Source organism: Anolis carolinensis, chromosome 2, assembly GCF_035594765.1.
Source record: "Anolis carolinensis isolate JA03-04 chromosome 2, rAnoCar3.1.pri, whole genome shotgun sequence".
In the NCBI taxonomy this organism is placed as follows: Eukaryota; Metazoa; Chordata; class Lepidosauria; order Squamata; family Dactyloidae; genus Anolis; species Anolis carolinensis.
In genome coordinates, this window is record NC_085842.1 from 18,682,778 (window position 1) to 18,709,175 (window position 26,398).

Here is a 26,398-nt window from a genome sequence, read left to right on the forward strand (position 1 = left end):
TCAACACAACAAAGAATAACTTTAGTCAATTGAAGTACCAAGACCAGCACTAGTTTCAATTCAACCTACTCACAGCACTTCTTGCGAGATAAAGTTCTAAACCCTAAAATTTTACATATTCCTGGACTGTTGAATGCTCCTGTGTTCTTAGGGTCATTTCCACAAAGGTTTCTTTTTAGGGCTGTAATTGTAACCTCTGAGACATATTTATGTGATTTGCTTTCCAAACCTTGTTCTCACTCCCAGAGGCTGAAATGATTTTGTCACCGAATCTTCACTCGTTTCTTCCCCTTTGTGATGGAGTGGAACTGAATCAGGTAAGCAGAAGGATTTCTGGGAGAGGAGGACTGGAGCTGCCTGGGTGTCATTTGTCCCAGTCATACGTAATCATGAAATCTGTAGAAACAGACAAGATGCAATGTGTTTTCTTAGAAGTGAGATATTGAAGGCACAGTTGTGAACAGTGCCAACAAAAGGGGGGAGGATATTTGAAGTCTAAACAAACCAAAATGGATGTTCAAAAAACGTTCAAGTGAGTTGTGGTTTAAAAGGAGTATGTACAAGTAATGGAAAGGGGTGGGGTGGGGGAATCACCAAAGAATTCAAATGACTAACCAGCATAAGTAGGGGAAAGGTCTGACAAGCTAAATCGGAAAATGAGCTCAGGCTTGTCAGAGAGATTAAAAACAATGAAAAGGGGAATTTTTTATTTTATTTTGTGAGCAGAAGAAGGAAAAATGAAGAAAATGCATGGAGAAGGAGCTGCAATGTTAACGGGATAGGGAAAAGGCAGAACTACTCAACACCCTTTTTCCTCGGTCTTCTCTAGAAAGAAAATCAGATTTCAACCTGACCAGTATGTAGGCGACCAGGCAATAGGGGATATGCAATCCAAATATATTGAAGAAACTAGCAGAAGTAATTTCAGAACCACTGGCAGTAATATTTGAGAATTCTTGGAGAAGATGAGAAATCCCAGCAGATTGGAGGAGGACAAATATTGTTCCTATCTTCAAGAAGGGAAAAAAGAAGACCCAAACAATTACTGTCCAGTAAGCCTGACCTAAATAACGAAATATTTTAGAGCAGATCATTAATTAGGCAGCCTGGAATAATTAATAAAAAGATGCTGTGATCACTAAAAGGCAACATGGGTTTCTCAAAAATAAGTCATGTCAGATTAACCTTATCTGTTTATTTGCTAGAGTTGCATGCTGGGTAGATGAAGGGAATGCTGTGAATCAGGGTTGTTGTATGTTTTCCAGGCTGTATGACCATGTTCCAGAAGTATTCTCTCCAGATGTTTCGCTACATTTATGGCAGGCATCCTCGTTGTGTTGTCGAAGGCTTTCATGACCTGTAATCCCGGCCATGAAAGCCTTCGACAACACAAGGCTGTGAATGCCCCTTGGGAGTTGCTCTGAGTCCTCTTCAGGAGAAGGGGTGGGATATAAAAAAGTTTTATTTTAATGCCATATATTTTGATTTCAGAAAGGTCTTTGACAAGGTCCCCCATGATCTTCTTACAAACAAACTAATAAAGTTTGAGCTAAACAATAATACTGCTACGAGGATTTGTAATTGGTTGAGCATCCAGGCCCAAAGGTTCTCACCAATGGTTCTTCTTCATCCTAGAAAGAAGTGACTAGTGGGGTGCTGCAGGGTTCTGTCCTAGACCTGATGCTGTTCAACATCTTTATTATTGACTTGGATGAAGGTTTAGAGGGCATGCTTATCAAGTTTGCACATTATACCTAATTAGCAGTGATAGCTAATACTTCAGAAGACAGGATCAGAATTCTGTTAGAGAGCTGGGACAAAACTAAACACATTGATTTCAACAAGGATAAATGTAGGATAGTACATTAAGACATGAAATATGCAATGCACAGGTACAGGATGGGCGACACCTGGCTCGACAACCGTTCATATGAAAGGTATCTTGGAGTGTTCGTAGACCACAAGTTGAACATGAGCCAACAATGTGATGCTCCAGCTTGAAAGCCTATGGGATTTTGGGCTGCATCCAAACAAATATAGTGTAGAGATTAAGAGAAGTCATGGTGACCTTCTTTCTGCTTTGGTGAGACCTCACCTGGAATAACACTGTGTCCAGTTTAGGACGCCACGATAAAAACTGGAACATGTCCAGATTCCATTTCTGATTCTACATATCAATTAAGAAATGGTTATGACTGTGACCAGCTGAACGTCTCTACAGAGCTTAAACTTTGGCACGGAGGCCCTTTTCATTTTTCTATTCAGACAACCAACAGGAATGTAAATCTATTGTTGAGAGATACTTGTAGATTTTTCTTCTTGATAGCCCTTATATGAGAAGGAAATCTTTTCTTTTTCCAGCAGGGCCCAATCATCTTTGAGGACGTAGCTGTTCATTTCTCTTCAGAGGAGTGGGCTCTTCTGAATCCTGATCAGAAAGTCTTGCACATGCAGATCATGGAGGAGATTCATGGGATTGTGGACTCTCTTGGTAAGGCTCCCTCATGGATGGTGATTTCTGTTTCAAAATGCAGTATCTCAATCAGCAGCTCTCTGGCGGGACCAATACTCAGCAAGGGTCCTCAAGGCAGGGCTTATGTTAGAAAAATAAGAGTAATAGGTGGATCCTTTATTCTTGTATGCTGCCTCTCCCAGATCATCAAAAACCCCTGGCCTCAGTCATTCACAAGATGGTTCCTCTTCATCTTGAAAAAGTGACTAGTGGAATGCGACAGGATTTGGTCCTGGGCCCAGTACTGATCAACATCTTTATTAATGACTTACCCCGGTGGAGTAGTGAGTTAAAGCCTTGTGACTTGAAGGTTGGGTTGCTGACCTGAAGGGTGCCAGGTTCGAATCCCACCCAGGGAGAGCGTGGATGAGCTCCCTCTATCAGCTCCAGTTCCATGCGGGGACATGAGAGAAGCCTCCCACAAGGAAGGTAAAACATCAAAACATCCGGGCGTCCCCTGAGCAACGTCCTTGCAGACGGCCAATTCTCTCACTACAGAAGCAACTTGAAGATTCTCAAGTTGCTCCTGACATGAAAAAATAAATAAATTAATGACTGAGATGAAGGTTTAGAGCAGTCATTTTCAAATTGTGCTCCGGGGAGCCCTTGGAGCTCTGTGAAGCATACTGAGGGGCTCTACAGTTTCCTCCTCCTCCTTCCCCCTCCCACTCCAAGCTTTCCCTCTTCCTTCCTGCTCCCTCTACCTCCCTCACTGTCAAAAGACCCTTTCCCTCTCTTCCCTCACCCCAAAAGCCTTTTTTCCTGACCTTCCTCGCCACCCTGATCTTTCCCCTCTCACCTTCCTTGTTTCCAAAGCGCTATTTTACTCCCACCACTCAGGGGGTCCTTTGACTGTGCTTTTCCTGCATGGCAGTAGAAGGTTGGACTGGATGGCCTCTAAGGTTTCTGCCATTATTATTATTATTACTATTGACACAACGACATAGTATGACACAGCAAATGAGAGATATATGCTGGATTTCTTATCACAAAATCACAAGTTGAACACTTCCCAAGTGTCTAGGACTGTGTGATGTATTTTCAGATGATGCACGCAGATCCCAGCAAGGTGGCCTTTTGCTGTTGACAGATCATAATTTTGACAATGTTTATTGTTTCCAAATGCTGGCTGAGATCTTTCTGCACAGCACCCAGTGTGCCAATTACCACCAAGACTACCTGTACTGGGTTGTGCCAGAGCAGTTTGATCTTGAGGTCCTGATAACGGCTGAGTTTTTCCTGTTGTTTTTCCATCAATCCGACTGTCACCTGGTATGGCGACATCAATAATCCAAACCTTTTTTCTTTTCCTCAACTGTGAGGTCTGGTGTGTTGTTTTCCAGAACTTTGTCAGTCTGGATTCGAAAGTCCCACAGTATTTTTGCGTGTTCATTTTCCATTATCTTTGCAGGTTTGTGATCCCACCAGTTCTTTACTGTTGGGAGGTGGCAGTTGTGGCATAAGTTCCAGTGAATCATTTGGGCCACATAGGTGTGCCTCTGTTTGTAGTCTGTCTGTGCGATTTTCTTATAGCAGCTGAGGATATGATCAATGGTTTCGTCAGCTTCCTTGCACAGTCTGCATTTTAGGTCATCAGCTGATTTTTCGATCTTGGCCTTAATTGCATTTGTTCTGATGGCTTGCTCCTGGGCTGCAAGGATCAGGCCTTCTGTCTCCTTCTTCAGGGTCCAATTCGTGAGCCAGAGCCAGGTCTTCTCCCTATCAGCTTTTCCTTCAATTTTGTCAAGGAACTTTCCATGAAATGCTTTGTTGTGCCAACTGTCAGCTCTAGTTTGTAGTGCAGTCTTCTTGTGCCGAATCCTTGTCTGTTGTTCTTTGAGGAGTTTCTGATTTTTGACTTCAATCACAGCAGATTCTTCACATTGCTTTACATATTCTGCCAGGGCATGTTCTTCTTCTTCTTTGACTGCTTGTTTTACTTATAAGAGTCCTCTTCTAGGCAGATATAGCCGGTTAACATCACTGCGAGGATGCAGTGAATGATGAATGGTCATGAGTCGTCTTCTTCTTCTTCTTCTTCTTCTTCTTCTTCTTCTTATTATTATTATTATTATTATTACAAAAGCTTAATTAACATTTGTTGGGGGTGCTTTGATTGTGCTTTCCCTGCATGGCAGAAAGGGGTTGGACTGGATGGGCCCTGGGGTATTCCACCGAAATACTGTTCAATTTATGTTGGTCTAAAAATTTGCCCATGCCTGATATATAAACATTTCTTGGGCTCCACGAGAAACTTTTGCTTCAAAATGGGTTCCGTGGCTAAAAAAGTTTAACTTTCTTGCATTTCTCAGAAGGAGTAAAGAGGAGGAGGCAGGAGGCAGCATGACCTGCGAAGTCCCAAGGGCTCCTTTGAGCACAGTTTGAGAATCCCTGCATTAGAAACTCTAGGTAGTGAAACAATGTCCTTCTTTACTGATCAAGGGGTGGGGAGAGAACAACATTTATATCCTCCATGCCTGTTATTTTAAGGATCATTTTAATCCACTTCTTATCTTGAGGAATAATTGTTTCTGTCCTTCTTCACAGCAGATAACTGGAAGAAAAGCAATGTATGCACCCAACACAGGAAGCATTTTGGACACAATGGGGGTCTTCCTACACACCAGCAAGTCCACAGTGAAGATGGAGATTCTGCCACAGAAAGGCCCTACAAATGCAATGTATGTGGGCAATGTTTTACCCAAAATAAGGAGCTCGTGCTTCATGAGACACTCCATGCTGGGAAAAGCTATTTTAAATGGAAAGTACTTGGAAAACGTGTTGTTGATTACAAATTGCCACTTTTGAACCAACGAGAAATCTGTGAAGGAACTGAGGATTTCATATGCCAAGAGTGTGGAAAACATTTTGCTTACAGATCGCTATTGATGACTCATCAGAAAATCCACACAAGAGAAAAACCATACAAGTGCCAGGAGTGTGGGAAATCTTTTATCCAGAGTTCACACCTGGTGAAACACGAAAGATTTCATACGGGAGAAAAACCATACAGATGCCAGGAGTGTGGAAAGTGTTTTGCTTACAGTTCACACTTGGTGAGCCACAAAAGACTTCACACAGGAGAGAAACCATACAAGTGCCAGGAGTGTGGGAAGTGTTTTTCCTACAGTTCACATTTAGTAAGCCACAAAAGACTTCATACAGGAGAGAAACCGTACAAGTGCCAGGAGTGTGGGGAATGTTTTACTCAGAATACACACCTTGTAGAGCACTGGGGATCCCACACAGGAGAGAAACCATACAAATGCCAGGAGTGTGGAAAATGTTTTGTTCGAAGTTCATCCCTTGTGACCCACCAGAGAGTTCACACAGGGGAGAAACCATACAGATGCCCCGATTGTGGTAAAAGTTTTGCTTACAGTTCACACTTGGTGAGGCACCAAAAACTTCACACAGGAGAGAAACCATACAAATGCCAGGAGTGTGGGAGATGTTTTGTCCAGAATGTACACCTTATAGACCACTGGAGAACCCACACACGAGAGAAACCATACAAATGTCACAAATGTGGAAAATGTTTTACTCAGACTTCATCCCTTAATAAGCACCAAAGAATCCACACAGGCTAAAAAACATACAAATGCCAGGCGTTTGGGAAATGTTTTCTCCAGGATGTATACCTTTTGAACCTTCAGAGACTACATACAGGAGATAAATCATCCTAAGAACTGAGACAAACCTAATAAAATTAGTTGCAAAAGGGAAATTGTAGGTCGTGGACATTCTGATGCTGTAGGCTATACATTCAACACCTGATGAAAACATGTGATTCCCTTGTCTTTAGGTGGCACTTGGCTTGATTTTGGACTGATCTCTTAGACAACTCTTTTTTCCCCCCAATATAATAATTTTTATTTACATACATTAACAACTTACAGTGAAACAAAACACAAAAACAATGAACATTTTACAGACATATAACCCCACTACCAAGGCCTGAACAGGTATCCTTTCCTTCTTAGACAACTCTTTTCTAACTTTCATACTCTGTTCAGGTTTTGTTATTTGTTGCTTTTTTTGCTTAGTTTGGGGACTGTTTGGAGAACTCTTTTGCTTCTCTGGGCATGGGTATCACCATGGGACTGGACTGGCTTTCCCCTGGTCAGCCTTTGTGGGTAAATATCTGATTTAAAACAGAACCCTTTGAGAACATCTGCCTAAGATTTCGTAGTCTCCTTCTTGGCTATGTGAATCCATAAATTGAAGTCCTCTGGAGCAGCAGAAAGTAAGCTCCTTGTGACAATCCTTCAGAGGGTTAAATATGATTGCTATGTAACCTATTCTCAAAAGAAACCATATGTAAGTCCATCAATTGTTCTTCTTGGGCTTAGTTTCCAGCTCCATTACCATTAGTTGCAATAGAATTTACTGGTTGTTTTTCCACTCCTGGCACACTGCTATATTAAATTGAAAAACATGAGCTTTATTATTTTAGTATTTACAATGTTATATATAACAGAATTTGTTATAGGCTAAGGGAGAATATGATCTACTTTACAAAATGTAAGACTCTGAATCTTATATACAGTAGAGTCTCGCGTATCCAACTTAAACTGGTGGGCAGAAAGTCGGATAAGCAAAACTGTCGGATAATAGGGAGGGTGGCAGAAGAAGGAGCCTCTTCCCCTGTTGTTTATAAATTTAGCACCAAAATATCACGATGTATTGAAAACATTGACTACAAAAATGCGTTGGATAATCCAGAACATTGGATAAGCGAGTGTTGGATAAGTGAGAGACTACTGTACAAGCATCCCAACTAGTCACTATATTTCAATCTATTTACAAGAATTTCTGCAGTTTGTAATCGCACTTTAGCAGCGATATTGGTTGGAAGTTTTTCAGGTGTTCCATATCTCTGTCTTGTTTGGGAATAAGAATTCTAATAGTATCCACTCACGAATTTGGTATATCCCCTTTTTGTAGAGCATGAGATTCATTACTGCTATGGATGAGCTCACTAAAGTAATAGATAAATCCAAAATAAACGAAGCCCCAGGCACAGATGGATTTTCTGCCATGACAGGAAGATTTCCAAGAGACGTCAGGAGTCCATCCGGATCCATAAGCCTCCTGGGGCAGACCATCTTAATTGGTCTCCCACCCCTGTGGAGTGATGAGTGGGACCAGAGATCACTTGAGAAAGTCCCATGGTCGTCATGGCAACCATGAAGTCCTGGGCTGGACCAGATAAGGTGGTCTCTGAGTGGATATTAAAGTCTCCCAACACCAAGCTAGATACCACCTCTGCAAGCTCAGGCAGAGAGACTGCTGTGTTGCAGGGTGGGCGGTACACAAGAGACTCCCCAAACTGTCCCAGTTCCCCACTTTCACGTGGGCACATTCAAACCCAGACGATTGTGGAACCCATCAGGGGGATAGATTCCTGATAGACCACTGCAACCCCACCTCCCCGCCCCCTGGGTCTGGCTTGCTGATACACCCCATAGTCTGGTGGACACAGCTGAGTGAGATTAACTCCCCCCAACTCGTCCATCCAGGTTATGGTGATGCAAGCCAGATCTGCCTTTTCCTCCAGGATCAAGTCCTGGATTACTGCTGTTTTACCATTAACAGATCTGGCATTTAGTAGCAGGACCTTAAACCCAAGGGGTCTGTCATGAAGGCTACCAGACCTATCTTTCCTCAAGGTCGCAAGAACTTTGCTGTGCTTCTCCCTGGGCTGATGGATTTGACCACATTTTTCCCTCTCCACACCACCTCAATGGCCTCTCCCTGATCCTGGAAACCCCCCTCCTCAGGAACAGCCAGGGCAAGAGAGTTATCTAATGGAGCTAGTCAGCTCTCTGATACCAAGGAACTAAAGGATATCCTAACCCTAGGAGGTTTTTTTTGGCAGGGGGGGTTTCTTGAAGGAGGGAAAGGAGGGAGTCGCTTAAAGTGCCTGTGGAGGGACTAAATAAGGGCAATGCCTGGGGCTGGGAGCAGTAGTTTCTTTTAACGGGGGCTTGAGCCAAATATGGCGTATCTAGTCCCTTATGTGATATATCTAGGGGTGAATCTGTGGACCGTTGGGCAGGAATTGGGCTAATTTTATTTAGGAGGTCTGATCTAAGGTCAGTGGTGGAGGACCTTGGGATACTTTTTAGTCTAGCTTTTATCTGTGGATCTGATCTAACACCAGTAAGAAGGGGCTGAACGACTGGTTCATGAAGGATCCTCCCAATATAAATCCCCCAAAAATTTAGCCACCAATTTTGTGCCAAAACCTCTTCCAGTATTGAGTTGTCTTCAAAAGTAAGTAGAAGATGTAGGGTGTGGACTTCACACTGATATTCCCTATGGAGCCAGGTTATGGGACTTATCTTGTTTATTTAAAATCTGGCCCTGGGATACTTTAACTGCCCTCCGTGAGGACCATCTGCCTCTATTTAATTGGGAATCCAAAATTTCCAATGCCAGCTTATTAGGCTGTAAAAGCTGATATTGTTGTGAAGAGTCTAGCTCTTGGCCAACTAATGCTGGAATTGTATTTTTGGACTCTTCTCGTGGGTGATTCGCAATGTTCCACTTATTGTCCCTCCTGTGCAGATTCTCGTTCTGATGTGATCCTCCCTCCCTCTCTTTCTCCAAGACAGTTCTATATCTCCCTCCCTTTTTTATCGTTAAACCTTACTCCCTCCCCCTCCCCGTCCAGTAATCCCGTTCCTTCGAATAATCTTGAGGTCACATTGTCCTCTACGTTCTATGTGCAAAGATTTTGAATCCAGTTTTTTTGCAATTAGAGACAAGCCAGTTAAAAGGTGGTCCAGTTTCTCATTCAGAGTCTCCAGATGTTGAAAAATGAGACAAATTGATTTTCCCAATAGATCACACAAATGAGATAGTTCAGTGTTCCTGTTGGCCCCATTTTAGGAGGCAACCCCTGGCAGTGAGACCAGGGAGAAGCCTGTTGGCAGAAACCCAGGCAAGTGATTTACCTGAGCTGCCCATTTTGAGTGAGTCCCTGCTTTGGTGAGCATACAGAATACAGTTCCAATTGAAATTAGCCAGCAAGCAAGGAGAGAAGGTGATTTGCAGCCAAAGAAGATGTTATTATCTGCAGATAAGATGCTAGCTAGTGATTCATTCACAAAGTAGATAGCATACAGAATACAGTTTCACATCCCTTTTTATACACAAGCTGGCAGGCTGCAACCAAGCCTCCAATTCTGACCAGTCACAGAAAGGGGCTTGGCTCACTGGCCAGCGTGGGCTGGGACAAAGAATGATTAAGCATCTAGAAATGAGGTTCCTTTTATTGAACAGGAAAAATAGCAAAAGGATTGAGGGCGTTTTTGGCCCTACCCAGAAATGCTGTTGTCTTATGAGATGAACATGACATGGCCCATTAATAGGGCTGGGCTGGCAATTCCAGACCCCAGAGAAACAAAACATCATATATTAATACAATCACGCAAAAATTTCAGAGGATGGGTTTTGGCTGTAGAAATGCTGATTCCTTCCAATGCGAGAGGTCCTGTTCATCAAAGGCGCAGGTGGTGAAATTGGTTCTTCCCCAAGGGTGGGGAGAGGTGATTTCCCCCACCTGAATAGAAGTATTGTGTTTATTTATTTATTTACATCACTTTTATCCTGCCTTTCTCACCCGAGGGGACTCAAGGCAGCAATGTCCAGGTAAAGTCCAAAGATATAGGTGAAACTGGGAACTTGATGAGGAAGTTCTCAGCTTAGTTTCTTTCCCCCAAGCTATACAATTGTGTGGGATGCAAGACATCTTTGGGTTCAGGAACAAGGTTTCCTACAAAGGGAAGGAATGAGGATCTCGGGAGCATCAAACATTTGGTTAGCACAACATATAGGCAAAATACGAACACATAGGAAAAAAACATCAAGTGTTTGGGGCAAATTATATACATGAGAGACATAGTTTTCCAAAGTACCTTTAACCAGCCAGACTTCTCAGAGGAAAAAGGGGAAGGAAGGCAGGCAAAGTGGAAGAAAAGGAGGAAAGGGGGAAAACGTGAGGAAGGAAGAAAAAGGGAAAGGAAGGAAAAGAGGGAGGAAAGGAGAAAGAAAGGAAGGAAAGGAGGAAAGGAGGGAGAAGAAGCAGCAGCACTCACGGGTGCTTCCCTAAACCGGATTGCCGGAAGAAGAAAAAAAGAGAAACAAAGGAGACTTCAGTGAGTGGGGACCTGGTCCAGGTAAACTAGACATCCTAAGGACCCGAGGGTGGCATCCTCAGAGGTTGTGAGGTATATTGGAAAACTAGGCAAGTGGGGTTTATATATCTGTGGAAGGTCCGGGGTAGGGGAATGAACTCTTGTCTGTTGGAGGCCAGTGTGAATGTTATAATAAATCACCTTGATTAGCATTAATGGCCTGGCAAGCTTCATGTCCTGGCTTCTTCTTGTCTAGGGGAATCCTTCGTTTGGAGTCGTTAGCTGCCCTTGAATGATTCATGTCTGGAATTCCTCTACAGTAGAGTCTCGGTTAACCGAGCCCCGGTTAACCGAGCCTCTGTATTATCCGAGGCGCCACCAGATCCGGGGTGCGTGGGGCGTTTCTCGGAGGGACAGGCCCTTACTCCAGCAAGGGCCTGTCCCTCGGAGAGACGAGGAGCGTGCCGCGGGTTTTCCTCGGCCAAGCCCTTGCTGGAGGAAACTTTTCCCTCCAGCAAGGGTCTGGCCGAGGGAGATCTGGGGAGATGTCCCTCGGCAACCACTCGCTGCTTGGGAAGCGCCTGTGAGTGTTGCTAGGCAGCAGCACTCACAGGCGCTTCCTTGGGCTGAGTGGTCGCCGAGGGACAGAGCCCTGTCCCTCGGTGACAACTCACTGCTTGGGAAGCAACCGTGTTGCTAGGTGCTTCCCTAAACCGGATTGCCAGGAGCAGAGCAGAGCATCTAACACAGAAAAAGAATATATCAGCAATGGGTCAAGTCCCACTGCTCCCTTTTCCCAAGGTGGAGGAACACATACTTGGGTGGGAGATACAACAAAAGTACCCATCAAGAGCAGGGTCTTCACTGGTGACAGCCTTTGAGAAATCTGCTGCTGCAATAGCTTCTCTCCAAAGCACCCTTCTGCTAAGGCAGGGGAATCCTAATTCAGAGTTTTGTTAGAAGGGTGCCACTGATTTCCACATTTTAAGTTTTGCATGTGACTACTACAAAGGTTCCATCCCCGGGAGCGGCGGGAGCGGCTGCTGTTAGCTCCAGCTCCTGCCAACCTAGCAGTTCGAAAACATGCCAATGTGAGTAGATCAATAGGTACTGCTCCAGCGCGAAGGTAACGGTGCTCCATGCAGTCATGCTGGCCACATGACCTTGGAGGTGTCTATGGACAACGCCAGCTCTTCGGCTTAGAAATGGAGATGAGCACCAACCCCCAGAGTCAGACATGACTGGACTTTACGTCAGGGGAAACCTTTACCTTTTATTAGATTCACATAAATACGGGAATCTCTTTATTGGTAATTAGATTTTCTCAAGCAATTGGAAGTGACTAGTTGGGAAGCTTGTATTAATTATACAAATGCTGTTGTTCTTGTTTTCATTCTAATGTCAAACCTCCAGTTGTTTGGACTTCAACTCCCAGGAATCCCAGCCAGGTTACTGACTGTTAAAGATTGTGAGAGTTGAAGTTCAAAAACACTTGGAGAGCCACAGTTTGCCCTTTCCTGCTTTACACAAACTTTTTTCTTCATATATAAGATCCAAAGACTTGAATTTTAAAAGATAGATCACATTCTTTTTTAAAAATATATTTTTATTGAAGTTTTACCTTATAAGATAGAGTAAATTAACATCAAAAGAGTGAGAACATTTGATTGTATAGAAAGTAGGAAAACTGCGATTAAAAAAGGATCAAAAAGGGAGAGAGAGAGAGAAAAAAAAAGCAAAAAAGCAAAAACAAAGCTAAAGTGTCCATATTTATATATACATATATATACATATAAATATACACACATACACACACACACATATATATGTATATATATATATACATACACACACACACACACATATATATGTATATATATATATATATATACATACACACACACATACACATACATACACAAAAATCTGAACAAATGGCGATATAAAAATGCAAAAGTACTTGGTAAAGAAACACACCAAAAAGTAAGAACAAAAAAGCATTAGACACTTTGAGTAGAATCACTAGATTAGAAGCAGCTGATATTGGTAATGTTCTAACAAAGAACTGCCAAAAACTGTTAAAGTTAAACTAAACAATCATTGTGTACTAAACAGTACAACAAGATAGATCAAATTCTGATAGTTTATAATAAAATCAACGATATATAATATGAATTCTAAAATAACAAGATTCGTGTTTTTCAATGTAATGTGCATTAAAAGTGTCAGGAGCAGGGAACCAGACAGTAAATTCAAGCCAGAAATATAATTTGCAGATCAAGGGAAAAAATAGTGCAATCATCTTTTTCTTTGGTTTTGCCTCAACAGAAACCTTGTGTTCAATTCTGAAATTGCAACTGAAAAAGAACATTCGCAAAATGGAAATTTGCAACCAAGGTGGTGAAGGAGCTGGAAACCAAGTCCAAGAAGAACAATTAATGGAATTACATATGGGTTTTTTTCCAGAATAGATGAAATCATATTTAACCCTCTGAAGGATTGTAACAGGGAGGTTGCTTTCTGCTGCTCCAAGAACAGGACCTCCACTTAAGGATTCAAATGACAAGAACAGGGATTCCACCAAATCTTAGGCAAAACTTCTCAAACAGTTCTATTTGAAATAAGATGTTTACTCACAAAGACTGACACAGGGAAAGACAGTCCAATTCCACAGTGATGTCAGTATCCAGAGAAGCAAAAGAGTTCTCCAAAACTGTCCCAAGTGAAACAAAGCCAAACAAAAAAACCCACCAAAAACCTGAATGGTGTTCGAAACCAAAAATATAATAATAATAAACTTTATTCTTATACCCGCCCCATCTCCCCAAAAGGACTCGAGGCAGCTTACACAGGGACAAGCCCGAACAACAACATAACATAGCATTACATGTATAAAATTTAACAGCAATTTAAAACATTCCAACAATAAACAAAAACGACATAACAAGACAATTAATTTAAAAGCCTGAGCATCAATTTTGCACATAGCAAAAGGTGATTAGTGCAGAGCTCAAGAGTCTATAGATAAAATTAGAGTGAAAAAAGGAGGAATACGGGGATAGGTTCCATTAAAGTGGAACCAAGGAGAGAGTTGTCTAAGAGATCAGTCCAAAGTCAAGCCAAGTGCTACTTAACACCAAGGGAATCACACGTGTTCATCGGGAAATGTTGAATGTGTACTCTACAGCACCAGAATGTCCACAACCTGCAATTTCCCTGTTGCAATTCATGTTATTACTTTTGTCCCATCTCTTTGGATGGTGTTTCTCCTCTATGAATTCTCTGGTGGCTCAAAAGGGATGAACTCTGAGTAAAACATTTCCCACACTCCTGGCACTGGAATGGTTTCTCTCCTGTGTGGATGCTCTGGTGTCTCAGAAGTGATGACTTGCGAGGATAGCAATTCCCACACTCCTGGCATTGGTATGGCTTCTCGCCTGTGTGAAGTCTTTTGTGCTTCACCAAGCCTGAACTGGAAGCAAAACATTTCTCACACTCCTGGCATTGGTATGGCTTCTCTCCTGTATGAAGTCTTTTGTGCCTCACCAAACATGTACTGGAAACAAAACATTTCTCACACTCCTGGCATTGGTATGGCTTCTCTCCTGTGTGGAGTCTTCTGTGCCTCACCAAGTCTGAACTGTCAGCAAAACATTTCCCACACTCCTGGCATTGGTATGACTTCTCTCCTGTGTGAAGTTTTTTGTGCCTCACCAAATATGAACTACGGGCAAAACATTTCTCACACTCCTGGCATTGGTATGGCTTTTCTCCTGTATGGAGTTTTTTGTGCCTCATCAACTGTGAACTATAAACAAAACATTTCCCACACTCCTGGCATTGGTATGGATTCTCTCCTGTGTGGAGTCTTTTGTGCCTCAGCAATTGTGAACTGTCAGCAAAACATTTTCCACACTCCTGGCATTGGTATGGTTTCTCTCCTGTGTGGAGTCTGTTGTGCTTCGCCAAGGCTGACCTGTCAGCAAAACATTTCCCACACTCCTGGCATTGGTATGGCTTCTCTCCTGTGTGAAGTATTTTATGGCTCAGCAATTGTGAACTGTAAACAAAACATTTTCCACACTCCTGGCATTGGTATGGCTTCTCTCCTGTGTGAAGTATTTTGTGCTTTACCAAGCTTGAACTGGAAGCAAAACATTTCCCACAATCTGGGCAACTATATGGGTTTTCTCCAGTGTGGACTCTCTGGTGTCTCACAAGGGATGAACTTAGAACAAAACATTTATCACATTCTTTGCATTCATATGGTTTCTCACACTCCTCGCTCAGGAAATCCTTGTTTTCTTCAAAGATTTCTTGTTGGCACAGATCTGGCAATTCGTAATCAACAACACAATTTGCAAATACTTTCCATTTATGATGGCTTGTCCCAGCATCAAGTGTCTTGTGAAGCACAAGTGCCACATTCTGGGTAAAACATTGACCACATACATTGCATTTGTAGGACTTTTCTCTGGCTGAATCTTCATCTTCACTCTGGGCTTGCTGATGTCTACAAAAGCCTCCACTGTCTCCCAAATGCTTTCTGCTTTTCTCCTCATCATCTACTGTGAAGAAGAACCAAAAAAAAAAACAAAAACAAAAAACAATAATTCCTCAGTGTGAGTGATAAAGACTCTAAGGAAGTGGGATAAGAAGTGGATGAAAATAATCCTTAAAACAACATAAACATGGAGGAAAAGAAAAAAAAATTTCGTGTCAGGAGCAACCGAAGTTTCTTCTGGAGTGAGAGAATTGGCCGTCTGCAAGGACGCTGCCCAGGGGACGCCCGGATGTTTTGATGTTTTTACCATCCTTGTGGGAGGCTTCTCTCATGTCCCCGCATGGAGCTGGAGCTGATAGAGGGAGCTCATCCGCACTCTCCCCAGGTGGGATTCGAACCTGGCAACTTTCAGGTCAGCAACCCAACCTTCAAGTCACTTAGTCCACTACGCCATCTGGGGGCTAAAAGAAAATATAAATGCTGTTGTTTCCTCACCCCTTATTCAGTAAAGATGGGCACGGTTTGACTGCCTAGAGCAGTGGCCCACGGGTGGGCCGCAAGACCTAAAATAAGGTCTGCGACCGGGGGTGCGTGTCACTGAATGAGAGGAGGAGAGGAAGAGACGGAGGGAAGAAGGCCAGGAGAGGGAAGGCGAAGGAGGCAGATCACGGATTCTTCTCGATTCTTTTTTGGCTCCAAAACCTCGACTCGGCCCTAAGTACCACGGTTTTCCTCCCAGAAATGAGGATGTGTGTGTATGTGTGTTTGTCCCACCCAATAAGCCTCTCAAAGGAGCCCCCAGATGGCATAGTGGACTAAGTGACTTGAAGGTTGGGTTACTGACCTGAAAGCTGCCAGGTTCAAATCCCACCCGGGGAGAGTGTGGATGAGCTCCCTCTATCAGCTCCAGCTCCATGAGAGAAGCCTCCCACAAGGATGGTAAAAACATCAAAACATCCGTCCATCCCCTGGGCAACGTCCTTGCAGACGGCCAATTCTCTCACTCCAGAAGCGACTCAAGTTGCTCCTGACACGGAAAAAAAAGCCTCTCTAGTCCTGAGAAGCTTCTTTACGCCCTGCCCCCCCACACTAAAAACAAAATTTCCCAGGATTGACTGAGAAATATATGGACAAATGGCCACTGCAAACTTCTTCTGGGTGGGAATGGTGTTCCCTCCTCCACGGGCCCCATTGTGATGGAAAGGTGTGGAGGGGCAGCCTCCATTGCCTTATCACCTCCCTAGATGCTTCTAACATCCCAGCTTCCTTCCGCTTCATTCAACTGCTTCAAACGGAGCCTAAACTGCAGGGATCATTTGCACTCAGTGAACTCCTGTGTGGGGAAGGGAACAAAGGGGCAGAGCCAAGTCCTCTTTCCCAGGAGATTCAGGCAGAAGCAGGGCTTCAAGGCAGAGCCATGGGGCCACCATTGCTTCGCCCAGTGATCTGCCGTTTAATCAGGGGTTTTCATTGGGGTCTTCCACACAACCATATAACCCAAAATATCAAGGCAAAAACTCCTACAATATATGCTTTGAACTTGGTTACCTGAGGGCCCTACCACACAGCTGAATAAAATTCCATTTCTAGCTTTGAACTGGAATACATGGCCGTGTGGACTCAGATAACCCAATGGGGCCAGGCTGTGGCGCAGCTGGCTAGTAACCAGCTGCAATAAATCACTACTGACTGAGAGGTCATGAGTTCGAAGCCCGGGTCGGGTTAAGCCCCCAACCATTAAATAGCCCGGCTTGCTGTTGACCTATGCAGCCCCAAAAGACAGTTGCATCTGTCAATTAGGGAAATTTAGGTATGCTTTATGCGGGAGGCTAATTAAACTAATTTACAACATCATTAAAAAACTGCCAGCAAAACATGAGGAATGGAATGAGGAAGTACAGCCACTAATGGACAGTGAAGCAACAGCTCCCCCTGTGGCCGGAATTGTGAAGCTGGAAAAAAAATGTTAAATGCCTCTGTGTCTGTCTATATATGTTGTTTGTCCATTGGCATTGAATGTTTGCCATATATGTGTTCATTGTAATCCGCCCTGAGTCCCCTTCGGGGTGAGAAGGGCAGAATATAAATACAGTAGAGTCTCACTTATCCAACACTCGCTTATCCAACGTTCTGGATTATCCAACGCATTTTTGTAGTCAATGTTTTCAAAACATTGTGATATTTTGGTGCTAAATTCGTAAATACAGTAATTACTACATAGCATTACTGAGTATTGAACTACATTTTCTGTCAAATTTGTTGTATAACATGATGCTTTGGTGCTTAATTTGTGAAATCATAACCTAATTTGATGTTTAATAGACTTTTCCTTATTGCCTCCTTATTATCCAACATATTCGCTTATCCAACATTCTGCCGGCCTGTTTATGTTGGATAAGTGAGACTCTACTGTACTGTAAATAAATAATAAATAATAAATAATAAATAATTCAAAGCAGATATTGTGGGATTTTCTAAGCCTTGATATTCAGGGTTATATGGCTGTGTGGAAGGGCCCTGAAACCACATTGTTATATATTCCAGTTCAAAGCAGATGTGGGATTGAATTCAGTTATTATTATTATTACTATTGTATGACACAGCAAACAAGATAGATATGCTGGATTTTGTATCACAAAATCACAAGTCGAACACTTTCCAAGTGTGTAGGACTGTGTGATGTATTTTTGGATGATGCGCGCAGATCCCAGTAGGGTGGCCTTTTGCAGTTGCCATATTGTAATTTTGTCAATGTCTATTGTTTCCTATTATTATTATTATTATTATTATTATTATTATTATTATTATTATTATTATTATCATCATTATTATCATTAGCTTCAGAGGCTACTTGTTGCTCAGCCCAGCCCAGTTTTTTATTCTGTTTCCTTCTCTCTGGGGAATTGGATGCCTTTTCCCTTCACATTCAAATGCTTGCCTTTTACTCTAGATGAAAGTTTGCCTTGCTACCACCCTTTTCACAACTGTTCACTCCTTTTTATTTCTCTCCCCCAAGTTCTCTTTCCCATATTCAGTTATGTTTGGCTTTTTCTGTTCCAATGTAGAAGGTCCAATACCTAATTTCGGAGCGCTGCAGAGATTGTTATGCTTTTACCATCAACTACTAAATGGGACTTTTACTGTTGTTGGAAGTTTGCTGTAAATATGACTTCCCAACTACTGATTTGCCTGAGAAAACTGGGAAGATACAAGATAGTGACTGTAAATAAAAAGAGAACAATTATGATGGCAGAGAAGAAGACAAAAAAGGAAGATCCGCAGACTCAGCCAGATATAGTGGCAATGAATTAAACTCTTACCAGTTGAAAGAGAGAGGCATAGTGTTTGATTACCGCTATATGCCTCTCCCAGTGCACAAAAAACCCAGAACCCCAATCATTCACAAACACAGAACATAGAACACATTATATGACAAGTCACCATCTTGTGAATGACTGAGGCTAGGGGCTGTTTGTGTGCTGGGAGAGGCAGCGTAGAAAGAGCTCAGCCTTCAGACATGCAAAGTCTAGACTGCCTGGTTGGGAGGAAAAACAAGGTTGAATACCATACTGATAAAAAGATATATAGCCGCCTCTGCATATCTGAAGACAAGGAAAGTTTGTTCTTTTTGATGATCCATTCTCTAGTCCCTGTCTCCAGCCTCTCACACACACAACTTACAGACAGAGAGTAGTGTAACTGATATGGGGTGATTACTCTTAATAGGTTTTCCAGCGGGCCCTGTTGCTGCGAGGGAGTCTGGTACGCTTGGATTTGACTCCAGTTATGGAAGTCTTTCCACCGTAGTCCGGGCTGTGGCGCAAGCTGGTGAGCAGCCAGCTGCTTGGATTTGACTCCAGTTATGGAAGTCTTTTCATCGTGGCCCGGGCTGTGGCTCAAGCTGGTGAGCAGCCAGCTGCAGCCAGCTGAGACCAATCACTCTGATCAAGAGGTCATGAGTTTGAGGCCTGCTCGGAACCGTTTGTCTTTGTCTTTGTTCTATGTCAAGGCATTGAATGTTTGCCTTATATGTGTAATGTGATCCATCCTGAGTCCCCTTCGGGGTGAGAAGGGCGGAATATAAATACTGCAAATAAATAAATAAATAAATAATAGTCTGAATTGGTGCCAACATCACTCAGGCACCAAGTCAATGTTGCACTTGTGCCATATATTTCTAACACAGATTTATTTATTATTTATTTACAGTATTTATATTCCACCCTTCTCACCCCGAAGGGGACTCAGGGCGGATCACATTACACACATAAGGCAAACATTTAATGCCTTAACATAGAACAAAGACAAGACAAACATGGGGCTCCGAGCTGGCCTTGAACTCATGACCTCTTGGTCAGCATGATTTGTTGCAGCTGGTTGCTCAACAGCCTGCGCCACAGCCCGGCTGTGATGATTTAGAATACTGCTCCCACTAGGGAGCTGATGACTGGAATACTGCATCTTGAAATAGAAATCCACATCAATGAAGGAGCCATACCAAGGGAGTCCACAATCCCATGAATCTCCTCCATGATCTGCAGGTGCAAGACTATCTGATCAGGATTCAGAAGAACCCACTCCTCCAGGGAGAAATGGACAGACACATCCTCAAAGGCGATTAGGCCCTAGTGGAAAAAGAAAACATTCCCTTCTCACATAAGGGCTATCAAGACACATAATTGCAAGAAAAATAATTCCAAGGCAACTCCTTGGAAACAGCTTTATTTTCCTTCTTACCATGGGCTATAGAAAGCGAGTTCTGACTAGTTCCCACCAAATTGGCAATTTATCATCTAGCTGACCCATGACCCCATCCCACTATCTATTTCTAACGGCTACATTCCATTCCCACAGAACATGCTACATTTCCCAGGTTCCCAGGTTTCCCCCCAGTCCAGATGGCTCTGATCAGAAGCCAGAGCTCTCCTTCCTTTCTCAACCCAATTGTCACGGGGTGGATGAAGCAGCTTGTTGTAGCAGACACATCCTGACATGCTACATCACATTGTTGGCTCATGTTCAACTTGTAGCCTACTAACACTCCAAGATCCCATCATATGAATGATTGTAAAACCAAGTGTCACCCATCCTGTATTTGTGCAATGCATTTTTCTCCTGCCTAAGTGTGCTGCCCTACATTTCTCCTCGTTGAGATTGATTTGGTTAGTTTTGGCCCAGCTCTTTAACATGTTATAGTCATTCTGAATTGTGATCCTATCTTCTAGACCAGGGGTCCCCAAACTAAGGCCCGGGGGCCGGATGTGGCCCTCCAAGGTCATTGACCTGGCCCCCGCCCTCAGTTTTAGACTTAGGCTCGCCCAAAGTGCGAAATGACTTGAAGGCACAACACCAACAATCCTACTTAACTTGAGTATCTCATTGGCCAGAAGCAGGCCCACACTTCCCATTGAAATCCTGATAGGTTTACACAGTATGTTGGTTAAAATTGTTTTTATTTTTAATATTGTATTGTTCTTTAATTTAATAATACTGTGCAATCCTAATAATATAATACATTGTGTATACATATAATATTGATAATAATATTGTAATATAATACAATATAACATTTATTAATTTATTTATTACAGTATTTCTACCCCACCCTTCTCACCCAATAGGGGACTCAGGATGGTTAATAATAATAATACAATATAATAATATTAATTATATATTATATATCAAATGTAATATTACTAATAATATTACAGTATAGTGGTATAGTACAATATAGTAATATATAATGCTAATATTGTGCAATGCTAATAATATAACTTGTAAGCTGCTCTGAGTCCCCTTCGGGGTGAGAGAGGGTGGGGTATAAATGTAGTAAATACATAAATAAATAATTGTTGTTTGGGGGGGGGGGTTGCACTACAAATAAGACATGTGCAGGGTGCATAGGAATTTGTATTTTTTAATGATAATTCGGTCCCTCAACAATCTGAGGGGCCATGAACCGGCCCTCCACTTAAAAAGTTTGAGGACCCCTATTCTAGACTATTAGCTATCTATGCTAATTTGGTGTCATCTGAAAAGATGATGCGCACATTGAACAGTACTGGGTCCAGGACAGAATCCTGCAGTACTCCACCCTTTGTCGCTCAACAATTACAAATCCACCTAACACTAGTATTATCAAGCCCACTTTTTACTTATCAAGTTGTTTGTCAAACCATGGGAGGCCTTTCCAAAGATCTTACTGAAAGCAAGATGTGCTACATCCACCGCATTTCCTTCATCTACTAAGCTTGTAACTCTATCGAAAAACAGATTAGTCTGGCATGACTTCTTTTTGAGAAACCAAAATGTTGCCCTTTAGTGATTACAGCATTTTTTTCCTAAGTGATTCCAGGCTGCCTTCTTAATGATCTGCTCCAACATCTTTCCTGTTATTTAGATCAAGATAATTGGATGGTAATTGTTAGGGGACCTTTTTTTGTTCCATTCTTCAGGATAGAGACAATCTTTGCCTCCTCTAGTCTGCTGGGATTTTTCCTGTTCCCAAAAATTAACAAAGATGATTGCCAGTGGTTCTGGAATTACTACTGTTAGTTCAATACTCTTGGATGTAGTTCATGCGGCCCTGGAGACTTGAATTCATTTAGAGTGGCCAGGTATTCCCAGACTACTTCTTTACCTATTTCGGGTTACATTTCCGCTATTACCTCATCTGCTCCATTTTGCTCAAGTAGAATACTGATTCCCTTTTGGGGGAAGACTGAGGCAACATTCTACCTTTTCCCTATCCCCTGTTAGCATTTCATCACCGTCTCCAGGCACAGACCCTACTCTTGGCTCATTTTTTCTTCTTCTGCTGACACAACCAAAGAACCCAATTTTTTTCTTTTTAATCTTTCTGGCAAACCTGAGCTCATCTTCTGCTTTAGATTGTTAGACCTTTTCCCTACTTATGCTGGTTAGTCATTTGAATCCTTTGGTGATTTCCCCCTTTCCATTTCTTGTACATGTTCCTTTTAAATCTTAGCTCAGTTGAAAGTTCTTTGAACATCCATTTGGTTTCTTTAGATTTCTCTCTCTTTTTCCTCCTTGTTGGCATGCTTGTTATAATGCTTTCAGTATTTCACTTTTAAGGAACTCCCATTCAGATGTTTGATGTTTAAGCCTGGAACCAATGACACCCAGGCAGCTCCAGCCCTCCTCTCCCAGGAATCCTTCTGCTTACCTGATTCAGTTCCACTCCATCACAAAGGGGAAGAAACGACTGAGGATTTGGCAACAACATCATTCCAGCCTCTGGGAGAGAGAGCAAGGTGTGGAAAGCTGATCACATAAACATGTCTCAGGGGTGACAATTACAGTCCTCAACAGCCCAAGAATATGTAAAATGTTAGGGTTTAGGACTTTATCCTACAAGCAGTACTGTGAGTAAGTTGGATTGAAACTAGTACTGGGCTTGGTATTTCAATTGACTAAAGTTATTGTTTGTTGTCTGTTTGTCTTCTAGTTCAGTTTCAGGGCTAATCTTAGCTTAGGACCCTACCTGGAAAGACACTGAAAGGCTGAATTTTCAGTCCTATTGCAAGAAAGAGAAAAGCAAATCAAACTGAAATTACACCTTTAGCTACCCAATGCCTACTACTCCTACTACTCCTACTAATAATAATGATAATAATAATAATTTTATTTCTTACTTGCCTCTCCTTGCAGTTCGAGGAGGGTTACAACACAATTTTAAAAACATGAACATTGCCAAAATCCAACAAAAATACATATTTCTATAAAAGATCCACATTAAAACTGCATTTCTATAAAATACATACTAAAGTACATAAAACATCACACAAAGAACATGAGTTTAAGATATATGCCCATCTCAAGGCCAAATGATCCTTCATATTCACCTTCTGAAGCTCAAACTCTGGCTGTGCTACAATCCTCCCAAAGTGGAATTTACACTGGCATAAATAATAATAATAATAATAACTTTATTTTTATACCCCGCCTCTATCTCCCCGGAGGGGACTCAGGGCGGCTTACATGGGGCCAAGCCCGAATAAAAACAGTAGCAGTATAAAACACAGCAATAGACAACAACTTGCACAATAAAAAAAAAATTAAACATTAGCCAATAAAAAACAAGAACTAATAAAAACATGGATTAAAACTGAGGGATTGTAAAAGTAGACTGGGTAAAACACCAAAACTCACTGAAGAGTTCCTTCTTACCCTGCAAAGCTGCAGCCCCATCTTCTTCCTGCTTCAGCTCCTTCTGCCTGAGATTCTGGATGGTGTCAGATGGAGATTTCTCTGATACAAGGACTTCTATGAAATTATTTTGGGCCTGGAAGAGCACAGAGTATTCCAGAAGTAGTTTGGAAAAAGTTCAAAAAGATCACAGACCTATTGACTTTTTTTAAAGAATAATTCTGAGATGGCAACCTAGTTTATTACAAATGCCACACTCCCCCTCCCATCCTTTTCCAAGTTATATCTTGAGGTCAACAAATTTGAGTAGAGCGGCAACCAAGCTTAGAGTTGATATGGAGGTGACAGCAGGAGGGGCAAAGCAGGTGGAAAAAGAGGCAGAGAGAGCACAGTCCGGCTTCTGCCCCACATCGGTCCCATTTTGGAAGAAAGGCAGGATATACGTTTAATCTCTCTATCAGTCCCAAGGTTAGTGAAATGCTCTCACCTGTTCTTCCTGCCTCTTGTCCTCTGCCCGACTCAGGAGGAAGCCTTCCGCCAGGGCCACTGCCTGGGAAGAGGTCTCTGCCCCACACTCTCGGACCCAGCTCCCCATCTCTGGGGGCAGGATGCTCAGGAACTGCTCCAGGATCACCAGGTCCAGCATCTCAGCCTTGGTGTGTTGCTCTGGCTTCAGCCACTGGCAGCAGAGTTTGTGGAGGCAACTGCAAACCTCTCTGGGTCCTTCACCTTCTTGGTAGGAGGACTGCCTGAAGCGCTGGCGCTGTATGTCAGAGCTAGAAAGGTCCACACTCAGGAACATCTTCATAGTTCTTTCCCAGAATTCCCCACTGCTCCATAGTTCTGCTTCAGGTCTATGTGAGTAGGGTATCTCCATGTTGGAACCACTCTGATGAAGAACCAAACCGTATCCAAGATGCTTTTCCTCCCTCTTCTTTCAAGGGAAAGAAATCCCTCAACTGGCTCTACTCTGAAATTCTCAGCGAAAAATCACATTTTCTCTGTGAAATAAATTCAGAATTAAACAAACTGGCTTTGGGAGGCTTTTTCTTGGAGAGTTAAAAAACAGGGCCTTTATTTATTTCAGAGCCCTCCTTTTACTTAGGCCTCTGCTTCTGCAACCTCCAGACCCACCTGGCCTTCCATTGAACTCCCATTCAGTCCCAACCACACTATCCCCCCATGATTTCTTCAGCTGATGCAACATGATCCATAGCCTTTCTTGCAAAGCAAGCAATAGTCCCTAGTGTATACCTCCCCCAGTATTATGTTACTTTAATGGCTATGATAGCTTGAGTAACCACCCCTCCCTGATGACATTGACATATTTTACACTTTTGGCCCAGATCCTTTGAATCCAATCCATGATTTTATCATTTTATTTTGTATGTGATTTTTTATGATTCATTTTTATTGTTGATTGATCTGTTTTATTGTTTTTTTTTTATATTGTTCTGTCAGGGCTTGGCCCCATGTAAGCCGCCCCGAGTTCCTTCGGGGAGATGGGGCGGGGTATAAGAATAAAATTATTATTATTATTATTTTATTATGACACAGCAAACAAGATAGATATGCTGGATTTCATATCACAGAATCACAAGTCGAACACTTCCCAAGTGTCTAGGACTGTGTGATGTATTTTCGGATGATGCGCGCAGATCCCAGCAGGGTGGCCTTTTGCAGCTGGCAGATCATAATTTTGTCAATGTCTATTGTTTCCAAATGCCGGCTGAGATCTTTTGGCATGGCACCCAGTGTGCCCATCACCACCGGGACCACCTGCATTGGTTTCTGCCAGAGTCTTTGAAGTTCAATCTTGACGTCCTAATAGCGGCAGAGTTTTTCCTGTTGTTTTTCGTCAATGCGACTGTCACCTGGGATGGCGACATCAACGATCCAAACCTTTTTCCACAACTGTTGTTGTTGTTGTTAAAAAATTCATAAATACAGTAATTACTACATAACATTACTGTGTATCGAACTGCTTTTTCTGTCAATTTCTTGTAAAACATGATGTTTTGGTGCTTAATTTGTAAAATCATAATGTAATTTTATGTTTAATAGGCTTTCTTTCTTAATCTCTCTTTATTATCCAAGATTTTCGCTTATTCAAGGTTCTGCCAGCCTGTTTATCTTGGATAAGTGAGACTCTACTGTAGTTATAATGAGATAAAATACAGGTAAAGAACTGGAAAAGAAGACGGGAAAAAGATTGGCTAGGGTGGGGAGTCAAGACTACTGGTTTTAACAACAAGAGTAAGTTCTTTTCTGTTGCAAACGACATTTGGATCTTCTAAAACGTTAGACAATGTGTATAATAATAGCGCTTGGGTTAAAGATATAGATGTAGTCATTACAGGCTTAGGCAAACTGCGGCCCTCCTTCCCTTCAGGTGTTTTGGACTTCAACTCCCAGAATTCCTGGCCTCAGGCCCCTTCCTTTTCCCCCTCAGCCGCTTAAGCGGCTGAGGGGGAAAAGGAAAGGGCCTGAGGCGAGGAATTCTGGGAGTTGAAGTCCAAAACATCTGAAGGGAGGGAGGGCCCAAGTTAGCTCATGCCTGGCTTAAAGAGTTGTTATTTTCTGTCTCCTCAGTGAGTGTTAGAAAGGCCAACCTGTGAGAGAAACAGGCCTGGGCCTACTCTGGCCCTCCTCCAGGTGTGGTGGGCCTCGGCCCCGCTTCGGCCCTTTGGAGAAGGTCTGGGAATAAGACTCACCGGAAGGAGAAGAAGGAGACAGGCTGCAAGAAGGAGGAAGTAGGAGGCCAAAGGGGAAAACTCTCTCTCCCAGCCGGGCCAGGAAGGGTTAAGGGGAGCGAGTTTGGTTCCTAGACAGTCAGGACAGCTTGGTCTAGAGGCCCACTTCCTTCCTGCCTCTCTGGGAACCAAACTTCCTCCCCTTAACCCTTCTTTGCCACTTGGAAGGGAACGAAGAGTAACAAACAAAAGTACCCAGTGTGTTTTCAAAAACTCTCATGGCTGGAATCACTGGGTTTGCTGTGAGTTTTCCGGGCTGTATGGCCATGTTCTCTCCTGACGTTTCGCCCACATCTGTGGCAGGCATCCTCAGAGG

The 26,398-nt window shown here is 42.7% G+C and overlaps 2 protein-coding genes across 5 annotated transcripts in view; one reads left to right on the forward strand and one right to left on the reverse strand.

Annotated features, from left to right (window-relative positions):
* LOC107982292 (zinc finger protein ZFP2-like) overlaps nucleotides 1-6,959 on the forward strand; it is a 38,755-nt gene extending 31,796 nt beyond the window's left edge. The window contains exon 6 of one of the 2 annotated variants that reach the window (XM_062973393.1): nucleotides 5,060-6,959. In XM_062973393.1, coding sequence (XP_062829463.1) covers nucleotides 5,060-6,102 — 1,043 coding nt within the window. In that variant the 3' untranslated portion in view covers nucleotides 6,103-6,959. The remainder of the gene's footprint in view (nucleotides 1-5,059) is intronic. The other variant, XM_062973394.1, reaches the window with a different exon arrangement.
* LOC103280228 (zinc finger protein 420) overlaps nucleotides 1-26,028 on the reverse strand; it is a 412,323-nt gene extending 386,295 nt beyond the window's left edge. The window contains exons 1-5 of one of the 3 annotated variants that reach the window (XM_062973360.1): nucleotides 23,817-26,024; nucleotides 23,351-23,465; nucleotides 22,347-22,417; nucleotides 19,659-19,785; nucleotides 12,242-15,221 (exon numbers count right to left, since the gene is read on the reverse strand). In XM_062973360.1, coding sequence (XP_062829430.1) covers nucleotides 13,891-15,221; nucleotides 19,659-19,785; nucleotides 22,347-22,417; nucleotides 23,351-23,465; nucleotides 23,817-24,206 — 2,034 coding nt within the window. In that variant the 5' untranslated portion in view covers nucleotides 24,207-26,024 and the 3' untranslated portion in view covers nucleotides 12,242-13,890. Of the gene's footprint in view, nucleotides 1-12,241; nucleotides 15,225-19,658; nucleotides 19,786-22,346; nucleotides 22,418-23,350; nucleotides 23,466-23,816 lie in introns of those variants that run through there. The other 2 variants (XM_062973359.1, XM_062973357.1) reach the window with 2 other exon arrangements.
* Nucleotides 26,029-26,398: the final 370 nt, after the last annotated feature.